The sequence below is a fragment of the Molossus molossus genome, unplaced genomic scaffold (genome assembly GCF_014108415.1).
Source record: "Molossus molossus isolate mMolMol1 unplaced genomic scaffold, mMolMol1.p scaffold_m16_p_2, whole genome shotgun sequence".
Taxonomy (NCBI): Eukaryota; Metazoa; Chordata; class Mammalia; order Chiroptera; family Molossidae; genus Molossus; species Molossus molossus.
In genome coordinates this window covers 118,577,835-118,604,387 of record NW_023425355.1, presented here as the reverse complement: position 1 = coordinate 118,604,387, position 26,553 = coordinate 118,577,835, and the positions used below count along the sequence as shown (strand labels likewise).

The 26,553-nt window shown below is 34.7% G+C and overlaps 1 protein-coding gene across 1 annotated transcript in view; it reads left to right on the top strand.

Annotated features, from left to right (window-relative positions):
• CFAP47 (cilia and flagella associated protein 47) overlaps window positions 1-25,580 on the top strand; it is a 442,571-nt gene extending 416,991 nt beyond the window's left edge. Inside the window, exons 63-65 of the mRNA XM_036270144.1 lie at window positions 4,252-4,413; window positions 19,875-20,043; window positions 25,368-25,580. Coding sequence (XP_036126037.1) covers window positions 4,252-4,413; window positions 19,875-20,043; window positions 25,368-25,580 — 544 coding nt within the window. The remainder of the gene's footprint in view (window positions 1-4,251; window positions 4,414-19,874; window positions 20,044-25,367) is intronic.
• Window positions 25,581-26,553: the final 973 nt, after the last annotated feature.

The window sequence follows — 26,553 nt, the reverse complement described above, 5'->3', positions numbered from 1 at the left end:
TTTTACCCTTTTTTTCTTCAAACAATATTATTACTCTTTTAAACTAAATAATATTTATTTTTCTTTCCACTTTTCTGTATTTGGATTGCATTACTTATTTGATGCTGTTGAGGTAAATATTTTGGGCTAGACTATTTTTCTAGCTATTAAGTTATGAAAAGTGTCTGATGAGAAAAAACAGTAAAATAATTAGCAATCTAAGATATCCTTCCTGAATTGTGGCCTCCCTAAGGTCACTGGGGTATAATATTAAGAAAATAGAACAGTCTGCTTTGTAAAATTAAAAAGGTGAAAGGGAGTATGTCTAATCACAAATGCTGTACAACTGAAACTAGTCTAATAGTGTATTCCAACTATACTTAATAAAAATTTCAAATGAAAACAAAAGAAATACTGACTTGGCACTATACATTGACAGCATGATGTTTCTTGATACTTCTCATAACCAGTTCAGATGTTGAAAATTTGAAACTATATTCTTTCTACTTTGCAATTGCTGTCATTACCCTTTTACTACCTAAAACCATAACATTGCACATGCTTTAGTAATGTTTAAAGGATTACATTGGAATCTATTAGAATAGGAATTCTCATCCAGGGTCTTTATATTTATCTTTCAGACAACTGATACTTAGTACCTGCAAATACTATATGTTAGGTCACATCTGAAATAGGGCTTTGTTTATATCTTAATGCAGTGATACTGATAAGAACCACATTATGCACAATGTAGAAAATACAGCTGGCAATGAAAAAAACAATTGAAAGTATGACTGTGCCTTTAATCATTTCTATAGTTTAAATGTATATCTGATGTAGCCAGGCATGTATTTAAAGTGGTTTTGAATATGTAGTCCAATAACTAAAAGATACCAGGGTCATCTTCAGGAAGCAGTAATAAAATCAAGCTGTAAGAAGAGAGTACACTATAAACATTGACATCAACCTCTTTTATCTTCTCTTTCATTTTCATAGTTTTCTCTGTTTATTTGTTAGTATTTTTACATACTTAGCTTTGTAGTGTGTTAATTTAGTGATATGGAAATTACCGGCAACAATTAGAAGGGGAAATGTTATCATTAGTGAATATGAGCAGAACCAATGTGAATTTATATTCATTTAACATTTTGTAGATTTAAGCCTTCTTGGTGAATATTTGTGAAATTTACGTAGGATAACTTTTATGCATGATTCATAAATTTTTGTGAGTGTTGTATGATGTTTTGATGTAGTTTAATGATTCTATTTTGTGCATATATTTATAAATTCACTTACTTTTGTCATTCCTTCTTCCATATATATGGGATAGTTCACGGCAAGATAGACAGTTAAATGAGAAGATCTAAGTTAAAACCAATAGCTCTAAACTATAAAAACGAAGAACAAAAAGTAACTATACCCAAACCGTGCTTTACCTACATAATTAAAATAGGTATTAAATTCAATTTTTCTCTTCCTGGTTGGCAAGGTAAAAAGGAAGATACATTTTTCATGTTTTGGTAAAAGGAAAATATAACATAGTTTCACAATAGTAAATACAAGGTTATTTTAAGCATCCATACTTTCATAGCATAGTGTTGTACGTAAAGAAAATAATGGTCAGGACCCTAAATGGTGGTTTACAAAGAAAAAAAAAAACAGGAATATTATTCCTAAGGATTTTGACTTTTAAAAAAAATAAAAATCAAGGATTCAATACACATACTTAAGAGATCAATAGTTAATATTGTCATGAATCTGACTAATGATTCTAATTTAACACAGGTCTAAACTTTTTTTAAAAAATAGAGAAATTATAGACGTCACTTGTATTGGGCATCTTTAGAAACAGTAATTATCTTAGCTCAACTTTCTCCTGGAAATTTTCACCTGCTCAACAGATGACTAGAGTGAGAATCCAAAGTTCAATTTTACAGAGTTTGAGGGATATGACTTGTAATAAGAAATATCACTTATGTACATTATTAGGAATCCACAGTATTGACCATAAAATGGTTCATATGGTCATCCCTGAAACTGAATGGTCTTCCTTGCTACAGGCCCAAAAGTTTGACTTGGTGGCTTTCCACTAACTCAGAGAATTACCCAGCTGAATGAAATTAGTCAAAATTGTTCCTTTGAACATGTTCATTTATTTATTCAAAAATCATTTAGCATCTACAAAAGAGACAAAAATCTCTACACCTCTGGATTATATAGCATAGTGAGTATAATAGATAAGAGAGAATTAAGTGTATAAGTAAATAATAACATTTCAGGTTGTCCTGAGAAGGAAATACATAAGGGGAAATATAGAGCTATGAAGAATGTACATCAGATAAGTGAACAGTTAAGAATCTTTGAAGAGGTGATGTCTGAACAAATACCTTATAGATAAGAAGATCTTGGAAGAGTATTTGAGACAGAAAATAAGGCATGAGAACTTTTGGCATGAACACAATAGTAATGAAGCCAGTGTTTCTCTAATTCAGTAAGCAAAGGAGAAAGTAAGGTTGTCGAGTTTGGCCAGGATTTGATTACATATCATCTTGAGGCTATGAATTTGTCTTTTATGCTAGAAACAATTGGAAATGACTGAAAGATAAATTTGGGGGGACTGATTTAAGACAACTTGTGCACATGATTCATAAAATTCTGTAAGTGCTGGGTGATGACCTGTTGTCATTTAACATTTCTATTTTTGTGAATATATGTGCGTATTTATTTACTTCTGCCATTACATGTTCCAAATGAATTCAAGGTGATTCAAAGGTAGATACAGAGTGAAATGATAAAAAACAAAATAAAACAATAGCTAAAAATTATAGAAGTCCTCTCCTCCTTAGAAGATGGCAAGAGTAGAAGTGGGAAGAACAGTTACTGAAATTGTGCTGAGAGGAATATAGTTGCTTTCTTCTGTTTTTTTTTTTTTTTTTTTTTTTTAATTATTTAAGAGAGACTAAGGGAGAGGGAGAGAGATAGATGGATGCATCGATTAGAAAGATAGAGAGAGAAAGACATCAATTGGCTGCCTTCTGTAGCTCCCTATTAGGGATTGAGCCCCAGCCGGGCATGTGCCCTGGTTGGGAATTGAACCAGCAACCTCCTAGTCCCCGGATATATAGTTTCATTTACTAAGACAGGAGAGTGTGAGAGAGGTATAGATATAGGGTTTACATTTTGCATATATGTTTAATAAGATATCAGTCATCATGGGCTAAGTCCACTGTTTCAATGCAATGCACTTTATTGTTACCAGCACTCTATTGAAGGGCTATTTTTAAAATATTTGGCACCAGTTATTATTTTTTTATAGTATCAATAATGTAGCAGTGAACATGCTCATACATTTCACTTCTTGAAATCTTTGATGCATACCTTTGGGGAAATTACTAAGAGTGAAATTGCTGGTTTAGTGTGTACAGCTTCAAAATTTGGTATGCTATTGTCCAATTGCTTATTAAATGGTTGAATAATTTTAGACTCCTATATAAAGAGAGTTTCCAGAACTGTTCTTCCTGACAGTTTTACATAAGAGAGTTGTGATTACTTTGTCCAATCTGACATGTGATGTTGCAACTACATCATCACATGTTTGAGTCATTTTCACTCTAAGCAAACAAACAGGTAACCAACCAATCCTCAACTGCAGCTACTACTCTGTCTCCACTCTTCTTCATAGCCAAAGACTTAGAAGGGCTATCTCTAGTCTCTTCATTAATTCAACTGCCACTCAAGTATATATTATTGTGTAAGGTATTTGTGGTCTTTATCAATTACAATATAATTTTTTAAAGCTTCAATTTATGTCAGTTTTATGGGGCTTTGTTAAGTGTTCACAGAAAATGTAATTTTTCTATGTGAAGCAAGGGTTGAACTTTTTTTTTTCACAGTGTTTCATTTTGAAACAAAAATTACCTTATGTATCATCTATTAGCATAGCACTTGGGACCATTTGCTAACCTCTCCTGTGCTGGTTACAGAAAATGTTCATAGTCAAATCTACATATGTTATTGGTTTTTAGTAAATAACTACAGAGTAGATAAGATATGCTACAATATAATTACCTCAAAAGAAGAATGATAATATACCGTGTGACCTAAATATTATAAATGCAATTAACAGTCATCTACATTTTTTAAGAAGAATCCCAGTGTTTTTACTGAAACCACAATGTTTGCTTAGATTTTCACCTTGGATGTTGATCTGCTATGTTGTATTCTCTTTGCTTGTTTTTCTGTAGTATCCTTTATAATCTTTTTCTATTCAAGGTCTCAAATTATACTGAAAATAGAGTGCATAACAGATGGGATCTGGAACTTTCCCATAACATTAATTGCTACTGAGCCTGATGTGGATGACGTCATTAATATTAAAGGGAGTTGTTTATTTAAGGAATCTGTTACTGACTTCTGGCTGACGAGTCGGAAAAGGTAATATATTATCAAGCAAGAGTATGTCACTGGTTTTGGGAATGTAATTTATGCTGAACTGGGAAACACTTTTTCAAATGGAAAAATTCTGTGATGTCATCTTTTGCTGGTTAAGCCAGAGCTGTATTGCTCATATGAATCAAAACTTTATATATTTCATAATTTTTATTTAAAAATTTAGAAATAGGGTCTACAAGGTGTTTTTCAAAGAGAAGTGGAATGTTTTTTAGTACATTTTAATGGTTTGGGATTATTAAATGGTTTAACTGAATAGAGATGATTGGGTAACTTATATTTATTCATTTTTCTGTATTAGTATTCTCCTTATCCATAGCTATCTCTGTTATACTTGTGTGATAACATAGGCACCATGACCACAATATTTATATGTATCTCATATGTGAAATATGTTTTTACAGCTTTTTTGAGCTATAATTTATATGCCATAAAACTCACCCACTGTAAGTGTACCTTTCAGTAAGTTTTTTTAAAAGTTATAGAATTTTCTAACATAACCACATTCCAGGTTTATTACTCTCCCTTTTCCCCCTCCAAAATTTCCCTCAAGCCCCTTTGCAATAACCCCCATTTCTGTGCACAATCTCAGGAAAACAGTGATTTGTGCTCTGTCTATATAACATTGCCCTCTCTGGACATTTCATATAAATAAAATCACCCAATATGTCTTTTTCAAAACGTTTTAAAAAGCAATTTTAGGGTTACAACAAAATAAACAGGAAGGTACAGAGATTTTTCTGATGCCCTCTATCCCACACATGCATAGATAGCCTCCTCCATTATCAACATCACTCACCAGAATGGTACATTTTTTAACAAGGATGAACCAACACTTACACATAAAAATCACTGAAAGTCCATAATTTACCATCGGGTCCACTCTTGATGTTGAACATTCCATGGTTTTCACAAAAACATAATGACATATTTCTGATGATATCATATAGAGTATTCTCACTGCCTTAAAAACCCTCTTTGTTCTCCCTATTCAACTTTTTCCCACCCCCAGCAACCACTAATCTTTCTATTTTTTCCATGCATTAGCCTTTTTCAGAATGTCATATAATTGGAATCATGTAGTATATAGACTTTTCAGATTTGCTTCTTTTATTTAGTAATATGCATTTGAGGTTTATCCACATCTTGATAGTTCATTTATTTTTAGCATTGAATAACATTTTACTGTCTGGATTACCACAGTGTATTTATCCACTCACCGACTAAAGGACATCTTGGGTGCTTCCAAATTTGGGGCAATTATGAAAAAAAAATTGATACAAGCATCTGGGTACAGGTTTTAGTGTGGATATAAAGTTTGCAACTCTTTTGGGTAAATACCAAGCAGCGCAATTGCTGGATCCTATGGTAACAGTGTATTTAGTTTTGTAAGAAATCACCAAATTGTCTTGCAAAGTGGTTATACCATTTTGCACTCCCACCAACAGTGAATGAGTGTTGCTGTTACTCCATATACTCACAAGCATTTGATGAGGCCAGTGTTCTGAATTTTGGCCACTCTAATAGAAGTATAGTGGTATCTCATTTAGTTTCAGTTTACATTTTTCTGATGACATATGATGGATGCATCTTTTCAAATGCTTAGTTGCTGTCTGCATATCTTCTTTGCTGATGTACCTGATAAGGTCCTTGGCTCATTTTAAAAATGGACTGTTTGCATCTCTCTGATGATTAGTGATTTTTAAAAAATATATGCTTTATTGATTTTTTAGAGAGAGTTAGAAACATCAATGTGAGAGAGGAACATCAATCAGCTGTCTCCTGCACGCCCCCTACTGGGGATTTAGCCCAAAACCTGGGCATCTACTCTGACAGAAATCGAACCAGGACCTCTCAGTCCATGGGACAACACTCATTCCACTGAGCAACACTGTCCGGGTGAATAGTGATGTTGAGCACTTTTTAAATATATCTCTTGGCTATTTGTATGTCCTGTTTGAAGAAGTGTCTATTCAGGATCTCTGTCCATTTTTTAATTGAATTGTTTGTTTTTGTTGAATTGTATGAGTACTCTATATATTTTGGATATTAACCTCTTATCTGATGTATCATTGGCAAATATATTCTCCCATACAGTGAGCTCCTTTTTCATTTTGATGCTGATTTCTTTTGCCGTGAAGAAGCTTTTTAGTTTGATGTAGATCTAGAGAGTATTATGCTGAGCGAAAGAAACCAGTCAAAGAAAGATTAGTACCACATGATCTCACTTATTTGTGGAATATCATGAACAAAATAAGCTGTTGATCAAAATAGATCCAGAGACGTGGAAGTAGGGAACAGACTGACAGACCTCAGAGGGAAGAAGGGTGGGGTGGGGGGTTGGGAAGAGATAAACCAAAGAATGTATATGCATTATATGCATAACCAATAGATACAGACAATAGTTTGGGGAGAGCAGGAGAGGGATTGAAGCAGGAGGAGCAGGTCATTGGGAGAAAAAAAGGTGGGAGGACATCTGTAATACTTTCAACAATAAAGATAAAAAATTAAATAAAATGGGCTGTTTTCTCATTGTTGAGTTTTAAGAGTTCTTTGTATATTTTGGATAACAGTCCTTTAGTAGATGTGTCCTTTGTAAATATTTTCTCCCAGTCTGTGGGTATCTTCTAATTTCCTTGATTGTGTCTTTCACAGAGTAGAACTTTTTTAATTAACTTCAGTTTGTTGATTATATCTTTCATGAATTGTGTTTTTGCTGTTGTATCTAATAAGACATCACTATACCCAAGGTAATCTTGATTTTTTCTTATAACTTCTAGGAGTTTTATAGTTTTGTGTTTTACATTTAGGCTTACTATCAATTTTGACTTAGTTTATGAGAAGAGTATAAGGTCTGTGTCTAGATTAATGTTTTTTTGCATGTGGATGCCCAGTTATTCCATCACCATTTGTTGAAGAGACTATCTTTGCTCCCCTGTATGGTCTTTGCTCTTTGTCAAAGATCAGTTGACTTTATTTATGACTATTTCTGGAGTCTCTTAAGTTCCACGATCTATTTATTTATTCGTTTACCAATACCACACTGTCTTAATTACTGTAACTTTACAGTAAGTATTAAAGTCAAGGACTGTCAGTCCTTCAACTTTGGTCTTTAATATTGAGCTGGCTATTCTGAGTCTTTCAACTCTCCATGTGAACTTTAGAATCTACTGGTTTATATCCATAAAAGAACTTACTGGGATTTTGATTGAAATTGAATAGAATCTATAGATCAAATTGGGAAGACTGACATATTGACAACATTGAGTCTTCCTATCTATGAATATGGACTATCTCCATTTATTTACTTCTTATGTGATTTCATTCACCAGAATTTTGTAGTTTTCCTGATGTCGATCTTGTACATATTGCTAGATATGTACCTAAGTATTTCATTTTGGGGAGATGCTAATGTAAATTGTCTTGTGTTAATTCAAAATTCTACTTGTTCATCTTTGGTAAATAGCAAAGCAATTGACTTTTGTCTGTCACAATCTGTGCTAAAATTTACCGGTGAACCTATCTGGACCTCCTTTTTTCTCTTTCGGAAGGTTATTGGTTGCTGATTCAATTTCTTTAATAGATAAAGACCTCTTCACATCATTTGTTTCTTCTTATATGGGTTTTAGAAGTTTGGGTCTTTCAAGAAATTGGTCAGTTTCATCTAGGATATCACATTTACTTGCATATAGTTGTTCAGAGTACTTCTTTATTATCCTTTAAATTTCCATGAGATTTGTGGTGATGTCCCTTCTTCATTTTTTTTTTTTTACTTTTTTTCCGTTCATTGATTTTAGAGAGAGAGGAAGGAAAAGGGAGAGAGAGATAGAAACATTGATAAGAGAGAACATCGATTGACCACTCCTGCATGTCCCCCACTGGGGTTTGGGACCACAACCTAGGCATGTGCCCTGACCGGAAATCGAACTGTCAACCTCTTGGTGCATGAGTCAATACACAACCACTGAGCCACAACAGCCAGGTCTCCTTTCATAACTTTTTTTTTAAATTTATGTATTTTTTATTAATTAATTTTTTTACAGATGATTCTCCCTTTTCCCCCACTGATTCCCCCTCCCCCTCCCTCCCTACCCAGTCACCAGTTTGTTGTCCATGTCCACTGTTCATGCGTACATGCATATAAGTTCTGTGGTTTATCTCTCCCCAACCAGCCCCTCTTCTGGGGATTGTCAGTCTGAACCCCACCTCCACGTCTCTGGGACTACCCCATTCCTCAGACTGTTATGTTCATTATATTCCACAAATAAATGAGAACAGATGATACTTGTCTTTCTCTGTTTGGCTTGTTTCACTTAGGATGATACTTTTCAAGTCCCTCCATGTCATCTCAAAGGATAAGAGATCATTTTTTCTTACATCTGCGTAGTACTCGATTGTGTATATGTACCACTGATTTTTTATCCATTCGTCTATTGATGGACACTTGGGCTGTTTCCAGATCTTAGCTATTGTAAATAGTGCTGCTACAAACATGGGGGTACATATATTCTTTCTGATTGGTGTATCAGGCTTCTTAGGGTATATTCCTAGAAGTGGGATCACTGGGTCAAATGGAAGTTCAATTTTTAATTTTTTGAGGTAACACCATATTGTTTTCCATAGTGGCTGCACCAGTCTGCATTCCCACCAGCAGTGTACTAGAGTCCACTTTTCTCCACACCCTCGCCAACACTTGTTGTTTGATGATTTGTTGATGGCGGCCATTCTTACAGGTGTGAGGTGATACCTCATTGTTGTTTTAATTTGCATCTCTCTGATGATTAGTGATGATGAGCATTTCTTCATATGTCTCTTAGACATTTGTATGTCCAGTATGGAGAGGTGTGTATTTATTTCCTCTGCCCATTTTTAATTGGGTTCTTTCTCTTCATTTTGTGGAGTTGTATGAGCACTCTATATGTATTGGAAATTAACCCCTTATCTGATATATCATTGGCAATTATGCTCTCCCATACAGTGGGTAGCCTTTCCGTTTTGATGATTGTATCTTTTGCTGTGCAGAAGCTTTTGAGTTTGATGTAGTCCCATGTGTTCATTTTCTCCTTTGTTTCTATTGCCTTAGGTGATGTGTCAGTGAAAATTCTGCTGCGTATGATGTCTGAAATTTTGTTGCCTACAGTTTCTTCTAGGATTTTTATGGATTCAATGAGTCACATTTAAGTCTTTTATCCATTTTGAGTTTATTCTTGTGTAGGGTGTAAGTTGATGGTCTAGTTTCATTTTTCTGCATGTAGCTGTCCAATTTTCCCAACACCATTTATTAAAGAGGCTGTCCTTACTCCACTGTATACTCTTGCCACCTTTGTCAAATAGTAATTGAGCGTATTGCCTTGGGTCCATTTCTAGGTTCTCTGTTCTGTTCCACTGGTCTATATGCCTGTTCTTGTGCCAGTACCAGGCTATTTTGATTACAGTCACTTTGTAGTATAACCTGAAATCGGGTAATGTGATCCCTCCAACTTTGTTCTTCCTTTTCAAGATTGCTGTGGCTATCCGAGGTCTTTTTTGGTTCCATATGAACTTTTGAAGTACTTGTTCTAATTCTGTGAAGTATGCCGTTGGTATTTTGATGGGGATTGCATTGAATCTATAGATTGCTTTGGGTAGTATGGACATTTTAATGATGTTAATTCTTCCAATCCATGAACAGGGTATGTGCTTCCACTTTTTTATATCTTCCTCTATTTCTTTTTTCAATCACCTGTAGTTTTCTGCGAATAGGTCCTTTATTTCTTTGGTTAAGTTTATTCCTAGGTATCTTAATTTTTTTGCCGCAATGGTAAATGGCATTGTTTTCTTAGTTTCTCTTTCTGTGAATTCATCCTTGGTGTATAAGAATGCCATCAATTTCTTGATGTTAATTTTGTATCCTGCTACTTTGCCAAATTCATTTATTAAGTCTAGTAAATTTTTGATCGAATCTTTGGGGTTTTCTACATATAGTATCATGTCATCTGCAAATAATGACAGTTTCACTTCCTCCTTTCCAATATGGATCCCCTTTATTTTTTCTTTATGTCTTATTGCTGTGGCTAAGACTTCCAGTACTATGTTAAATAAGAGTGGTGAAAGTAGGCATCCTTGCTTTGTTCCTGTACTTAAGGGAAATGCTTTTAGTTATTGCCCATTGAGTATGATGTTGGCTATTGGTCTTTCATATATGGCCTGTATTATGTCTAGATATGATCCCTCTGGTATTGCTGAGCGTTTTTATCAGAAATGGATGCTGGATTTTGTCGAAGGCTTTTTCGGCATCTATTGATGTGATCATGTGGTTTTTATTCTTCATTTTATTTATGTGGTGTATCACGTTTATTGATTTGCGAATATTGTACCAGCCTTCCATCCCTGGGGTGAATTCCACTTGGTCATGGTGGATAATTTTTTTGGTGTATTGCTGAAGCCAATTTGCGAGTATTTTGTTCAGGATTTTGGCGTCTATGTTCGTCAGGGGAATTGGCTTGTAGTTTTCTTTTTTTGTAGTATCTTTTTCTGGATTTGGAATTAGAATTATGCTGGCATCATAAAACAAGTTTGGAAGTCTTCCTTCTTCTTGAATTTTTTGAAATAGTTTGAGGAGAATGGGTATTAGTTCTTCTTTGAATGTTTGGTAAAATTCCTCCATGAAGCCATCTGGGCCTGGGATTTTGTTTGCTTGGAGAGTCTTGGTTACATCTTCAATTCCTTCTGTTGTTATTGTTCTGTTCAACTTTTCTATCTCTTTGTGGTTCAGTTTTGGGAGACTGTGTGTTTCTAGAAATTTGTCCATTTCACTTAGATTGTCAAATTTGTTGCCATATAATTCTTCATAGTAGTTGTTAAACGATCTTTTGTATTTCTGTGGTGTCAGTTGTTACCTCTCCTCTTTCATTTCTGATTTTGTGTATTTGGGTTCTCTCTCTTTGTTTCTTGGTGAGTCTAGCTAAGGGTCCATCAATCTTGTTTATCTTTTTGAAAAACCAGGTCTTTGTTTCATTGACCCTTTGAATTGTTTCTTTCTTTCTTTTTTTTTTTTTTTTGGTCCCTATGTCATTTATTTCTGCTCTGAACTTTACTATTTTCTTCCTTCTACTTGCTCTGGGGTTTTCTTTTTGTTTGCTCTCTAGTTCTTTAAGTTGTGAGGTTAGATAGTCTATTAGAGATTTTTCTTGTTTTTTGAGGTAGGACTGTCGTGCTATGAACTTCCCTCTCAGACCTGCTTTCGCTGTATCCCATAGATTTTGTGTTGTTGTGTCTTCATTTTCATTGGTTTCCATGAAGTTTTTGATTTCTTCCTTGATCTCCTCGATGACCCATTCATTGTTTAATAACATGCTATTTAGCTTCCATGTGCTCAAATGTCTTTGTATGTTCTTGTTGCAATTGATTTCTAGTTTCATGCCATTGCGATCTGAGAAGATGCTTGATATGATTTCAGTCTTCTTGAACTTGTAGAGACTTAGTTTGTGCCCTAACATGTGATCTGTTTTTGAGAATGTCCCATGTGCACTTGAGAAGAATGTGAATTCTGTAGTTTTGGGGTGTAATTCTCGGTAGATATCTATTAAATCCATTTGGTCTAGTGCTTCATTTAGAGTCTCTGTTTGCTTGCTAATATTTTGTCTAGAGGATCTATCCAGTGATGTCAGCTGGGTGTTGAAGTCCCCTGCTCTGATTGTATTGCTATCGATTTCTCCTTTGAAGTCCTCCAGAAGATTTTTAATATATTTTGGTGCTCCTATATTGGGTGCATATATGTTTATCAAGGTTATATCTTCCTGTTGGATAGATCCTGTAATTATCATTTAGTGGCCTTCTCTGTCTCTAGTTATGGCCTTCATTTTGAAGTCTATTTTATCAGATATGAGTATTGCTACCCCAGCTTTTTTTTCCTTTCCGTTTGCTTGGAAGATTTTTTTCCATCTCTTCACTTTAAATCTATGTGAGTCTTTTGTTGTGAGGTGGGTCTCTTGTAAACAACATATAGATGAGTCATGTTTCCTTATCCAATCAGCTACTCTGTGTCCTTTTATGGGGGCATTCAATCTATTTACATTTAAGGTGATTATTGATATGTACTTATTTATTGCCATTTTTTGTTTAGTGTGGTTCTATTTTTCTTCCCATTTCTCCTGCTAATTACAGCAGTTCTTTTAACATTTCTTGCAGTGCTGGTTTGGTGCTAATGTATTCCCTTAACCTTTTTTTGTCTAGGAAGCTCTTTATGTGACCTTCCATTTTGAATGATAGCCTTGCTGGGTAGAGTAGTCTTGGATTCAGATCCTTGTTTTTCATGACCTTGATTACTTCATGCCATTTCCTTCTGGCCTGTAGTGTTTCTTGTGAGAAGTCACCTGAGAGCCTTATGGGGTTTCCTTTGTAGGTAACATGTTTCTTATCTCTTGCTGCCTTTAGGATTCTCCCTTTGTCTTTAATTTTTGGCACTTTGATTACTATGTGTGTTGGTGTGGGCCTATTTGCGTTCTTCTTACTTTGGGCTCTCTGTGCTTCTTGAACTTGAATGCCTTCTTCCTTCACCATATTAGGAAAGTTTTCTGTCACTATTGCTTTGAATATATTCTCTAACCATTGCTCATTTTCTTCTTCGGGGACTCCTATGATGCGAATATTATTATATTTCCAGTTGTCCCACAGTTCTCTTAAGCTGTCTTTGTGTTTTTTAATTGTTTTTTCCTTTTGGTTTTTTGATTGGTTGATTTTTTTCTATCCTGTCTTCTAATTCACTTATGCGGTCCTCAGCTTCCTCTACTCTGCTTTTTAGACCTTCCAATGTGTTTTTCATTTCTGATGTGTCGTTTTTAATTTCTAACAGGTTGATTTTCAACATTTCTATGTCTTTACTCATGGTGCTCATGTCCTTATATATACTGTTGAGCTTCCTCAAGATCATGGCTCTGAATTCTAGTTTTGTTAACTTGCTTAACTGCATCTCATTTATCTCATCTTTGGTAGAGGTCTCTTGTTCTTTCATTTGGCTTTTATTTCTGTTTTTCACCATTTTGGCTATCACAGTGGGCTTTGGAGTCTGCCAAATTTTCCCTGTGGGTGTTGGTGTTCCGCTTTTTGTGGCTCCCTCTCCTGGGTTTGGATGAGGCAGAGAGGACCTACTTTAACCACCACTGTCAAGTCTTACCTTTCCCCAGCTTTTTTTTTTTTTTTTTTTTTTTTTGAGGCTTTTACTAGAGGTCACCTGAAGAACCCTGGTTTCTGAGTTGCCTGAAAATCTTCCTCAGGTGCTCAGTGTAAGAGGATTTCCTGAGGGTGGGGCAGCTGCTGGTTGTTAATGGGCCTCAATTAGCATTTCAATGGGCACCAGGTGGAGTTGAATCTCTGAGGGAGGGGCTGCCACCTCTCCCCAGGGCCCTGGGAAGGAGTAAGATGATCACAGTCCTGTGTGGCTGCACTCAGCAAAAGCTATAAGCACCCTCCAAATCCTGAGTGTCCCCACACAGTTCCAGTCCAGTCTGCCTTCCCTCTGCCGGAGCCCAAGGTGAGTGGCTGCTGCCAATTTAGCCTCTGTCCAGACTCTGCATCATGGTGCCGCCTGGGACTTTTAACCTGAGGGTGCTGATCCCAGCTAAGGGCAGGGGAGTCTGGGAGTCTGAAGCACCAGCCGAGGTCGTGGCACCCAGCTGAGGCACCAGCAGCTTCCAGCTGAGTCGCCTGGTCCCAGCTGAATCCGCTGGTCCCAGCCCAGGCCGCTGGGGACTGTGGGCTCCCGGCCCCCTCTAGGGTCCTTGCAAGCCTACCAGGATTGAGTCAGTGTCCCTGGTTATGTGGTCCTCCAGGCTTCCTTTCGGTTGCCCCTTCCTGATGATTTGTCTTTATTTTAGTTGTAAATCCAGTTTGTTCCTGGGAGATGGTTTGTGTTGCCCCATTCACTCTGCCGCCATTTTTTTTCTCCCTCATTTCTTATATTAGTAATTTATATCCTCTCTTTTCCTTTCTCTTAATTTTCCTGGCTAGAGGTTTATAATTTTATTGATCTTTTCAAGGAGCAAGCATATATTTTTATTGATTTTTCTCTATTGATTTCCTGTTTTTAATCTCACTGATTTTTTTCTCTAATTCTTATTTATTTTCTTCTGTTTATTTTTGGTTTAATTGTTCTTTTTCTAGTTTTCTAAGCTGGAAATAGATTATTTTAAAATTTTCTTCTTATCTAATATATGCATTTAATGCTACAGATTTCCCTCTAAATACTATTTCACCAAATCCCACAAATTTTGAGAAGTTGTAATTTAATTTTCATTAAAATATTTTTAAAGTTCTCCTTTGGCCCAGGTGTTATTTAGAAGCATGTTGTTTAATTTGCATATATTTTTAGTTTTTTATGTTATCTTTCTGTTATTGATTTCTACTTAAATTGCATTATATTATATGATTTGAGTTTTTTTAATTTGTTAAAATATGTTTGATGGACCAGAATGTGGTCTGTCTTGGTGAATGTTCCATATGAGCGTGAGAAAAATGTGAATTCTGCTGTTGTTGTAAGAAGTAGTCTATAGATGTTAATTAGATCCAGTTGACTGATGGTGTTATTGAGTTCAACTATGTCTTTGCTGACTTTCTACCCACTGGATCGGTGTATTTCTGAGGGGTCTTGAAGTCTCCAATGGTGATACTGGATTCATCTATTTCTCCTTGCAGTTCTATCAGTTTTTACTTCACGTAGTTTGATGCTTTATAATTAGTGCATACATGTTAATAATTATTATGTCTTCTTGGAGACTTGTCACCTTTGTTATTATGTAATGCCCTTCTTTATCCCTGATAACTTTCCTTGCTTTGAAGTCTGCTTTTTCTGAAACTCATTTAGTTACTTCTGCTTTCTTTTGATGGCTGTTAGCATGGTATATATATATTTTTATTTATTTTTATTTTTTTTATTGATTAATTTTTGTTACAGATGATTCTCCTTTTTTCCCCCACTGATTCCCCCCTCTCACTCCCCTCCCTGCCCCTTCCCCAGATTGTCGTCCTTGTCCACTGTTCATGCATACATGCGTATAAGTTCTGTGGTTCATCCCTCCCCCACCTCCCCACTCCTTAGGGGATTGTCAGTCTGTACCCCGCTTCCGCGTCTCTGGGACTACCCCATTCCTCAAACTGTTATGTTCATTATATTCCACAAATCAATGAGATCATATGAAATTTGTCTTTCTCTGTTTGGCTTGTTTCACTTAGGATGATACTTTCAGGTCCCTCCATGTAGTCTCAAAGGATAAGAGATCTTTCTTTCTTACCGCTGCGTAGTACTCCATTGTGTATATGTACCACAGCTTTTTGATCCATTCATCTACTGATGGGCACTTGGGCTGTTTCCAGATCTTAGCGATTGTAAATAGTGCTGCTACAAACATGGGGGTACATATATTCTTTCTTATTGGTGTTTTATGCTTCTTAGGGTATATTCCTAGAAGTGGGATCACTGGGTCAAATGGAAGATCAATTTTTAATTTTTTGAGGTGACACCATATTGTTTTCCATAGTGGCTGCACCAGTCTGCATTCCCACCAGCAGTGCACTAGAGTCCCCTTTTCTCCACACCCTCCCTCGCCAACACTTGTTGTTTGATGATTTGTTGATGGCGGCCATTCTGACAGGTGTGAGGTGATATGGTATATTTTTTTATTCATCCCTTTACTTTTGATCTATATGTCTGTACATTTAAAATGGGCTTCTTGTGGATAACATATAGTTGGGTCATTTTTTTAATGATTTAAAAATTTTTTTAAACTTTTCAATTACATTTGACATACAATATGTTAGTTTCTGGTGTACAACATAGTAATTAGACATTTATATAACTTACAAAGTGATCATTATCCTGATAAGTTTAGTTAGATTATGGTTTTTGATTGACTGATAATGTCTTTCAAATGGTGTATGTAGACCATTGATATTCAAAGTGATTATTGATATAGCTGGATTGATATCTACCATGTATCCATTATTTTTTTTGTTGCTGCCCTTATCTTTTGTACTTATTTTTTTCTTCTCTTCTTTTTCTCCCTTATGTGACTTTAATTGAACATTTTGTATGATTCCATTCTGTCTTTTTTTTATGTTAAATTTCTTTTTTCACATTTTTTAATGGTTGCCCTAGAGTTTGCAATATACATTTATAAGTAATGCAGGTCCATTTTCAAATAATGCAATACATTTCACAGGTAATGTATCTTATAACAACAAACCAATCCTAATTCGTTCCTCCCAAACCTTGTTTCACTGCTGTCATTCATTTCACTTATATATAAGTGCGCATATATATATTATATATACACACACACACAGTGATATGTAAGCAAATATGTTATTGCTATTATTATTTGAACAAAATTTTACCTGTTAGATCAATTAAGGATAATAAAAATAAAGTTTATATTTTACCTTTAGTTATTCTTTCTTCCAAGATTTTCCTTTCTTCATGTAGATCCAAGTTTTTTAGTATTATTTTTATTTTTATTTTTTTCTATCATTTTTTCAATTTAATTAATTGATTTTTGTTATAGATGTTTCTCCTTTTTCTCCTACTAATCCCACCTCCCCCTCCTCCCCCACCCTGTCCCCAGCTTTTTGTCCATGTCCATTGTTCATGAATACAGGCATAGAAGTTCTGTGGTTTCTCTCTCCCCCACGACCCCCTCTTCTGGGAATTGTCAGTCTGTACCCCACTTCCTCGTCTCTGGGACTACCCCATTCCTCAGACTGTTATGTTCATTATATTCCACAAATAAGTGAGATCATATGGTACTTGTCTTTCTCTGTTTGGTTTGTTTCGCTTAGGATAATACTTTCCAGGTCCCTCCATGTCATCTCAAAGGATAAGAGATCTTTCTTTCTTACAGCCGCATAGTACTCCACTGTGTATATGTACCACAACTTTTTTATCCATGAAATGGTTATTTTTAACAGTTTTTCCAGCTTTATAGTTAATTTTTGGGGACAGGATTTGTTAACCTCTCCAGTCAACTGGAAATGAATCCTGTACAAAATATTTTAAATACACTATAGTTGCATATAAATGCTTCCTGAAATTCTGTAGTCAAAGTGCTGACTAAAGTCTGATGATAATTACTCTAATTTTCTTTACTACAGGGCCTGTGTAGGTCAGATCTCTTCTGAATGAGAGTAAGAATGTCTACTGATCACAGAAAGCTGAGCTTTGATGAGTGGAGAGAGGCAGGTTTCATGTTACTGGGTCATAGTGAGCACATTACCCACTTGTGCTGTACAAGGTCTGAAAAGTAGAATAGGGAAAGTCAGCACTTAACTTTTTGTTTCTCTTCATTTAGAAAATAAATGACTTCTCTGCCATGTTTCATGATGGCTCATGTTGGTCCCTGGGAGTAAAATAGAAATTTACTTTACAGAGGTGTCAAGCAGGCCAGGATGAATTTTATGTACTTAGTTCAAAATCAATGATAGACAGTTAAATGTATAATCAATCACCTGTTATATTTGGAGCTCTTGCATTGGATAGGACTGGGTTTCACTTAGCCATCTTGAATCCATTGTAGTCTATTTAAAATTTCCAAAGATATTTCAAGTTAGTAGATATTTTTATTTACATGTAAATTGATTTAATGTATTCAAAAAGTTTTTCAGGGCTGGTGAAATAGTTTTATCTGATTTCCTCATAAACAATAATTTACTCAAATGCAATATTAGAAAAAAAAAACATTTGGAATAAAGCTCACAAATTATGTTTCAATTATAAATAATGTTACCATTTGCTACTCCTAATTCAATATATATTTTATTTCACTAATACCATCTGTAGTTCCTTTCATTCCAATCTATTTTATATGTTGTAGTAAAACCAATTTCCTTTAAACAATGTTACTGACATGCATGTACCTTCCCTTGTCAAAAACATTTGATAGTTCTGTGTTTCTTAGCCAAGGTGGCATCTAAATTATATATGCAGTTCATGGTCCTAGCCCGCTCACACCTTCCAGATTTCTTCTCTCTGCTGTCTAAAGCAGATCTTTTTCAGTCCCATGGGGGAAAACTCACTATTATCAGAGCCTGTCTTATCCATTACTCTCTTACTTGTCTTTATTTTATTTCTGTTTCTAACTGCCCTTCTTATCACCTCTCCAACTTCCTGAATTCTATTCTTTGTTATTTCCATCACAATAAAATCTTACTTAACCAATCAGACCTTAAACTCCTATAGCATTGTATAAGTCAATAATTGTTATTTTTCTATTAATGCATGTGCCTTATCTTCCCAGCCAAGTTATATATATATATATATATATATATATATATATATATATATATATCTCCTGTCTTTTGTATTTCCAGTTTTGTATTTTGTTCAGAAATGGATTGTGCATCAATGCCTAGCATGGGTAACAAAAGGTTTCAAAAAAAACAATCATAATGATGACTATATTAATTTTGATTAATCCTTATAGAGCACTTTCCACATGCCAGGCACTGATTTAATGGCTTTATAGGAATTAACTTCATTTAACAGATATGAAAACTGAGGTACAAAAAGGCTAAGAATTTAGCCTGAAGTCATGCACCTTGATAGAGCTAGGATTCCAATCTAGGCCATCCCTGTCCAAAGTCCACTTTTTCGAGCCCTCTGCCATGATACTCACTACACATTTGCTGAATGGATAAGTCCCAACCTGAACCTCCCATATCTTCTTCTATGTTTTGCTGGTGGATCTTTTCTAGGAAACTGTTCTTTGTCTTCTACCTACATCTCCCCTGTCAGTTTGGATTTTAAATTTCCCACTTGCAACCTTCCAGGCACTGTGCCTCTCCCCTGCTTTATTCTACCAAGAAGTTCCTCAACTCCTTTCACAGCTTTCATTGCAAATGTAATCAACCCTGACAGGAAAATGGTCACTTGAATCTTAAATGTCACCCAGTTCACTTCATATTATAGCCACTCATCTTCAGGCCCAAGAATCTTTAATGAACCTGTAAACTAATTTCATGTCACTTCACAAGTGGAAAACTATAGGATAGTGAGCAAATATCACATTGGAATAGTAGTATAAACAGAGGCTTCACAATAGCTGTTGAGGTCAGGCATTTCAGATATAAAATTATTTACAAATGACTGAATTTTCATTTAGGACATTGAGTTATTCCAGTTTTTATAGGGAAAGCATTTTATTCTTTGTACACTATAGATGTAAGATGTGATTGAAAAAAAATCATTAGGATTCCTTATTGTCACACTGAGAAGAATGACACTCTTTAGTAATTTTTTAAATGCCTCCTTGCTGCTGTTCTGTAAGCATTCCACAAAGTTACAAATATCCGACTGCATGACAGCATTAGGGTTTAACTGTTGACCAATACAGCAGGATATAAACTCTAGTCATCAAGTTCTCACAAAGAGAATGGGGTAATGATAAAATTTAAAGATGATATTTATATTTTTGTTTCAGATATCCTGATCCATTTACTGCATACTTCTTACCTGACAGTGATCCTGAGTTTTTCGTAAAACCCCAGTCTGGGGAAATTCCTCCTTTTGACACTAATGGAATTATCCTAATTGTGGGTTTTAAACCCCAAATGTATGGTAGGAAATACAGAGCAAAATTAGTAATAAAGGTGAGTTCTATAAGGCAATGATTAAGGATGTTGATGTCACTAAAGGCATTAAAATGATCTAGGGAGGAAAGGTTACACCCAATGATAACAGATAAAGAAGAGCAGCATTATCTTGCAAGAGCAATGTATTTCAACTGTTCAGTCTTATTTGAATTTCCTTTTGTCCAATAAAGAACTTTTAATTATGGACTATAACAAAAAAAGTTGTCATCACCTGTGGGAAGTAAGAAATGGTTTTCTGTCCATATTAAGGAAATGTGGAAGAGACAAATAATGACTGCAAAGTGACTTGTATAATAACATAATGTTTTCTATTATAACTTATGCAAAGACTTTAGGTGATTTGATATACAGATTTTTGGAACCTTTAATTAAGGCATAAAGGTATTGTGAAATGTTAAAGTCCAAAAGGAAGAAAATTAAATAGAAGGTAAAATTTATTTTGAATTGAAAAAACACAATGTAAAATTGGCCATTAATATAAAAGTCTGTTAAAGTGATCATTTCATTAAGTGTTAACATAAACAAAATTTTGAAAATTTATCTGGTAAGAAAAATTTCTTCATAATATTTTATACATATATTTTACTAAGAACATTTAGGCTAAAAACTACTTTCAAATTATTTATGAAAAAAACACCACTGTCTATTTCAGTAGCATAGGCACAAAGGACATGTAGTCATGTTTCATGACACAATTCTTGATGTCAAAGTGATCACAAGACTTCTAAATAAGACACTAATTAGGCAGTGCCATGGACAGAAAAATGTGTTGTTACTGCTTTAATGAAGAGAGAAAAGAATAATGTTGAGTATTGCCTGAGAAAAGTATTTATATTTGTCATCTTTCTGAGAGTTCTTTCAACTCAGGTAATAAAAATGAAGAGCCGCTGGAGTCTTGCTGCACATAGCCCTTTGCTGCATTGATACTTGATTTAAAATTATCATGTTGGTGTACCTATTTCTCAAGAAATAAGGGCATACTTTCATCTAAGGGGATTAAAGGACATCTTTAAATTTTTTTTTCTTTATTGATTTTAGAAAGAAGTGAGAGGGAGAGAGAGATAGAAACATCAATGAGAGAAAACATCAACTAGCTGCCTCCTGCATGACCCCCACTGGGGATCTGGCCTACAACCGGGGCATGTGCCCTGATCGGGAATCGAACCAGTGACCTCTTGGTGCATGGGTTGACCCTCAATCACTGAACCACACTGGCTGGGCTAAAGGACATCTTTAAAATAAAATTTCCAAATTAAAATGGTGTTTATTTCATCTAGTGTACACTGGACATTTCTGAAATTAACTATTTAGGAGACTTTGCCAACAAAATCTGGGCCTGGTTTTCCATATTGATTTGATCATTTAACCACTGGCCACAGAACTGAAGGGTTTTGTGAGAGAATAAGTTGGTATCTGACATAAGCTGAGAACATGACATTTTCATTTAGTCATGAAGTGGTACAGTTTGATAAAGCTTACGTGGGGAAAATTGAAATTGAAACGTGTTTAAGAAATCACCATTTTGTTGATTCTCTTTTTATTATGGAAAACTCCAAATATGTGTAGAAATAGAGTGAACAATTCATCTCCATGTACTCATCACCCAGTATGAACACTTATCCACTCACGGCCAATTCTGCTTCAAGTATATTCCCAACCCCTTCCCCGCTTTCCATATTATTTTGAGGAAAATCCCAGATATCCTGTTATCTGCAAGTATTTTCTGTTAATCTCTAAAAGATAAAAATCATAACCATGAAATGTTATCACATCTACAATTTAACAATGATTTCTTAAGACCAGCACATAAAATATCCATTTAGTGTTCAAATCACCAGATCACTCATAAATTTCATATTTCTTTAACATAAAAATATATGTATAGACTTACAAGAATTGCTAACATAATACATAGAGTCCTGAGAATCCTTAGAATCCTTCTCCCTGCTTTTCCCAATGGTGGCATCTTATATAGCTGTAGTAAAATATCAAAACAAAGAAATTGACATTGATAAAATACTGTTAACTAGGCTAGAAACCTTCCATTTTTAGCATTTGTTCACATGCATTTGTTGGGTGTGTCTGTGTGGTTCTAGGCAATTTGATATATGTATATATATGTATAACTACAGTCAAAACTGAGATATAGATCTCTTCCATCACAGCAGAGGAACTATGTCATGCTAATCCTTTTATAGTCATGTCCAACACTACAATTCCCTCTCTACCCCTGGCAACCACTAATCTTTTTTCAATATCTATGATTTTGTTTAAATATTATATAGATGGAATCATGTTCTATGTAATCTTTTTTATACTGGCTTTTATGCTAAGTATATAGCCCTTGAGATTTACAAAAGTGATTACACATATCAAATCAGTGATTTTGAAATCATGGCTCAAACATTGTTTGTATGACTCCAAAACCTTGCTCTTAATGACACACCATGATAAATGTGAAGGATTTAAAAAGTTAATTTATTATCTAAATAAAAATTGTTTAAATTGTTTCTTTTTTGATGTGTAGATTTTGAGCATTAAGTCAATTAACACTTGTAAAATATATGAAATGAACAGTCTTCATTGTGCTTTACTTGAAAATAAAAAAGATGATTTTTAAGAATGGTTTGGTTAAATATTAGCCTACACAAACTTCAACAATCATGTTAGCAAGCTTCATAAGTTCCCTTTCAATAAATCATATTTAGAAAGATTAAAAACTGCTTTTCTCCCACTATTATACAAGGCATATAGCACTAGTTTAGAGATACAAGTTAACTTGATTAAATTGTTACAAAAAGCAGTGCTACTCAAAGACAGTAGATAGCCCACTCAACTTTCCATGGTGGAAATGATACATATTAGATAATTTATATAAAAATGTGAGAACTATCATATTTATCCAAGATAAAGCATAATGCTTGACAAAAGTAATTTATATATAGCTGGATCTATTATAATTAAAGACATAACCAGACATAAGAAATATGTATGTAAATACATTGCTTTTAAAGGAATCTATCGTCATGAAACTATGGGAAATGGCATATATATGTTTGTGTTTCCTGAAATAAGGATTCAAGTCCCAAGTAGCATATTTGCTATGTGATCTCAATAAACACATGTAGGGAAACCAGGACATGAGACGAAAGGAATGAAAATGAATAAAGGGTGCTTTATCAAGACAACTACCACAGTGGGCAACTGAAATTGCATACCATGAGGGTTTTCTGGGCAATAATGTGGATGGAACGTACACCTTAGGATGTTCACGCTTGAAGAGGCCAGGGAGCTGTGGTATTTCTACAGAAACTGCCACTCTTCAATCATTGGCTATGGAACATTCAGAGAAGCCTTCTGGATTTCTGAAAAACAGAGTCAGAGAAGTGCAGATATTGGCAATTGGAAGTTGGGACAGGCAGTAAAATGAAAAAAAGCTAAGGGACGTGGGTGGGCCAGACCACATCTGCTAGTGGATAATCAGTTGTTTCCATTCATAAGAATATGTCCTTTAAAACATAGCTTTAGGCATTCATTCCATGAGGGCTTTGGCTTTGGCTGATCCCTTTTCAGACTAGAGAGATCAATGATACCTAAATGTGGAAATGTCCTTTGTTTAAAAAATAGTTGTTTTTAAAATAAATGTCTTTTAATAGATAGTTGAGGAGTATAGTTCTCAATTTGGCATTTTTTTTGTAAGCATCAACAAAATTATTCTATGACTCACTGTAATATAGGTATTGATTTATTCTTATTTTAACTTCTGCTTTTTATTTATATTTTCAAAGGGAAGATTAGTGTTAAAGACATACAGCTATATCTTTACAGTGTTTTCAAAAACATAAATAATTGTTTTTATTCACAGTTTGATTGAAGAAAGTTAACTATAAATATAACAACTGTAATAGTAAACCTTTATAAAATAAACATTCTTATTACCATATAGAATGTTAGAATCAAGGACATGAACAAGTTCTTACAAATATATTTTACATTTGGATTATATATTATGTACTATATGTAAATATATATATGCAGACACTCACCATCATTTATTGCAAAATTATTTGTATCTTAATTGAAGTACATACAATAACATTTAGTAATTATTTCCGAAGGGTCTTGGAGATGTGTTGGGTGAAGGTACAAGTCCCAACACGTAGTTCCCATTTGTACCCAGATAGGAGTATACATCCCTTCATATAGCTCACTCATGTGTACCCACTGTATCCATCATTAATGTAGGTCTCTTGAGTGTAGCTTATCTATTTGTACTCATGAAGTGTGTCATTTGTAATGTAAAAATTTACAATGACATATATACAATCACCAAAATGTAGCTTTGCTTTTTTTTTTCTTTCAAGTTGAACATCCTTATATGAAGTAAAATGTTATTTAACTCATTTTTAATATTGGGTTCTTGGTTTTTTCCACTTTTGACTCATTGATTCTGAATGCATAATTACTGTGAACACTAGATAGAAGGGCCAGTCATGATTAAAATAGGCCCATTCCAGATGTGCAAGCAATGACTGCACTTAGCTTTCTTTGATGTATATTGAACCCCGATGTCACCACAGTACTCACTTGGCCTGGACTTATCCTAAATTAGTTTTCTGAACATACATGGTACAAATCTTACTGCAAGGAAGATGTCCTGACATAGACGAACATTGGTAGCATCAGGAAATTCTGCAAGGGCAATGGGATTTAAGCATGAACATAATCATGCAGAAAATGCCAGACTCCCTAATTTAATATTGCCATCCTGTGCATAATGCAGAAGAAAAGAAGGATTTTAGAATGAATCCCTGTATGCATTGTACTGACTTGATTTAGATTATGATTGTCATTAATAATTTTACACCATGCTCAATAATTTCAAATGGGTATATTAATGATGTACTTTCATAATCTAACAGAAAGAAGTTCCACATATTTTACCAGTTGGTTCTATATCTACACTTAAATTCTCAAGTATAGTTTCGCCTTACAAGATATTACTTCCATTAGTTATAGTTCCTGCTGGGCAACAGTTTCCTGCAAACCAGTAGGTTGTTTCCCCCTACATCAGGTGGATGCTTAGTTCATTCACAGGGCAGACCTCTAACGATGAGAGACTTTTTAGTGAATGCATAAAAGCAAATGGTTTCCTGAATTTATTTTCCATGTTAATTATTTGCTTTTATCTTACTGTTTCAGTTTTGTACTTTTCCTGTACGTTACATGGAGAAGAGAGGTGTTAATTTGCTAATGTTTTTTCCTATAGTTTTCTCAGTTCCTGCATATTTTGTATAAAATGTTCCTCTCTTTGTTTCCAGACAGAGGATATGTACTATTTATATGCTGTCAATGGATTATTACCTCAAGTCACCAAGCCACCAAAGAATGTAAAAGCCAAAATTGATGCAACTAACAAGAAGTTTAACTACAGGCCAGTTATTCAGCATCGTTTTATCAAAGAAAATGCTAACATTATAAGGACAGCGCCATCCTCTCCCATCAAGGCTGTTCCTTTGATGAAGAATAAATAAAAAAAAGTGTTTTTCAAAATATTTCTTGGTCTTAAGTAAAATTGAACATACTTTCCTGATTTCTATTTCATTTTTGACTATTTCTGAGGAATAATATTTCAATTATAATGGGCCTTATATATTTTATTTTTTAATGGTAAATCTATTCTCTGAGTGTGTTATACCTAATTTCTGAGTTAACAGACTGGATGCAAATGTTGCAGTTGGTTCACTTTTTAAAAAAATGTTAATTGATTTTTAGAGAGAGAGAGATAGACACAGAGAAATTGTTGTTCCACTTATTCATGCATTCATTGATTGATTCTTGTATGTGCTCCAACCGGGGATTAAACCCGAAACTTTGGTGTACTGGGACAATGCTTTAACTAACTGAGCAACCCAGCCAGGACCTAAAGTTATTATTTTTTTTAATGCATAAACAAGAGGGAGATAGACTGTTACAGACCATATTCACCCAAATTTCTTAGTGAGCACAGAAACTCTTTGCTTTCTAAATTTTTTTTCACTTTGAAGCCATGATATTTTTCACGTGAGATCAAATATTTTATAGAATAGCTTATAAATGCTCTTTTTTAATTGTTAGCATTACAGATGTCTCCCTTTTTGCCCCCTTGCCCCAAACCCCATCCCACCTCAGGCCTTCACCTCCCTGTTATTTGTGTCCATGTGCTATGCATATGTGCATATAAGTTCTTTGGTCTATCTCTTCCCACTCTGCCCCCCACTTCCCTTTCCTCTAAGGTCTGTCAGTCTGTTCCCTACTTCCAAGTCTCTGTGTCTATTTTGTTCTTCAGTTTATTTTGTTTATTATAGTCCAAAAATAAGTGAGATCATGTGATACTTGTCTTTCTCTGACTGGTTTATTTCACTTAGCATAATACTCTGCAGGTCCCTCCACATCATCTCAAAAGGTAAGAGATCTTCCTTTCTTACAGCTGTATCGTATTCCATGGTGTAAATGTACCACAGCTTT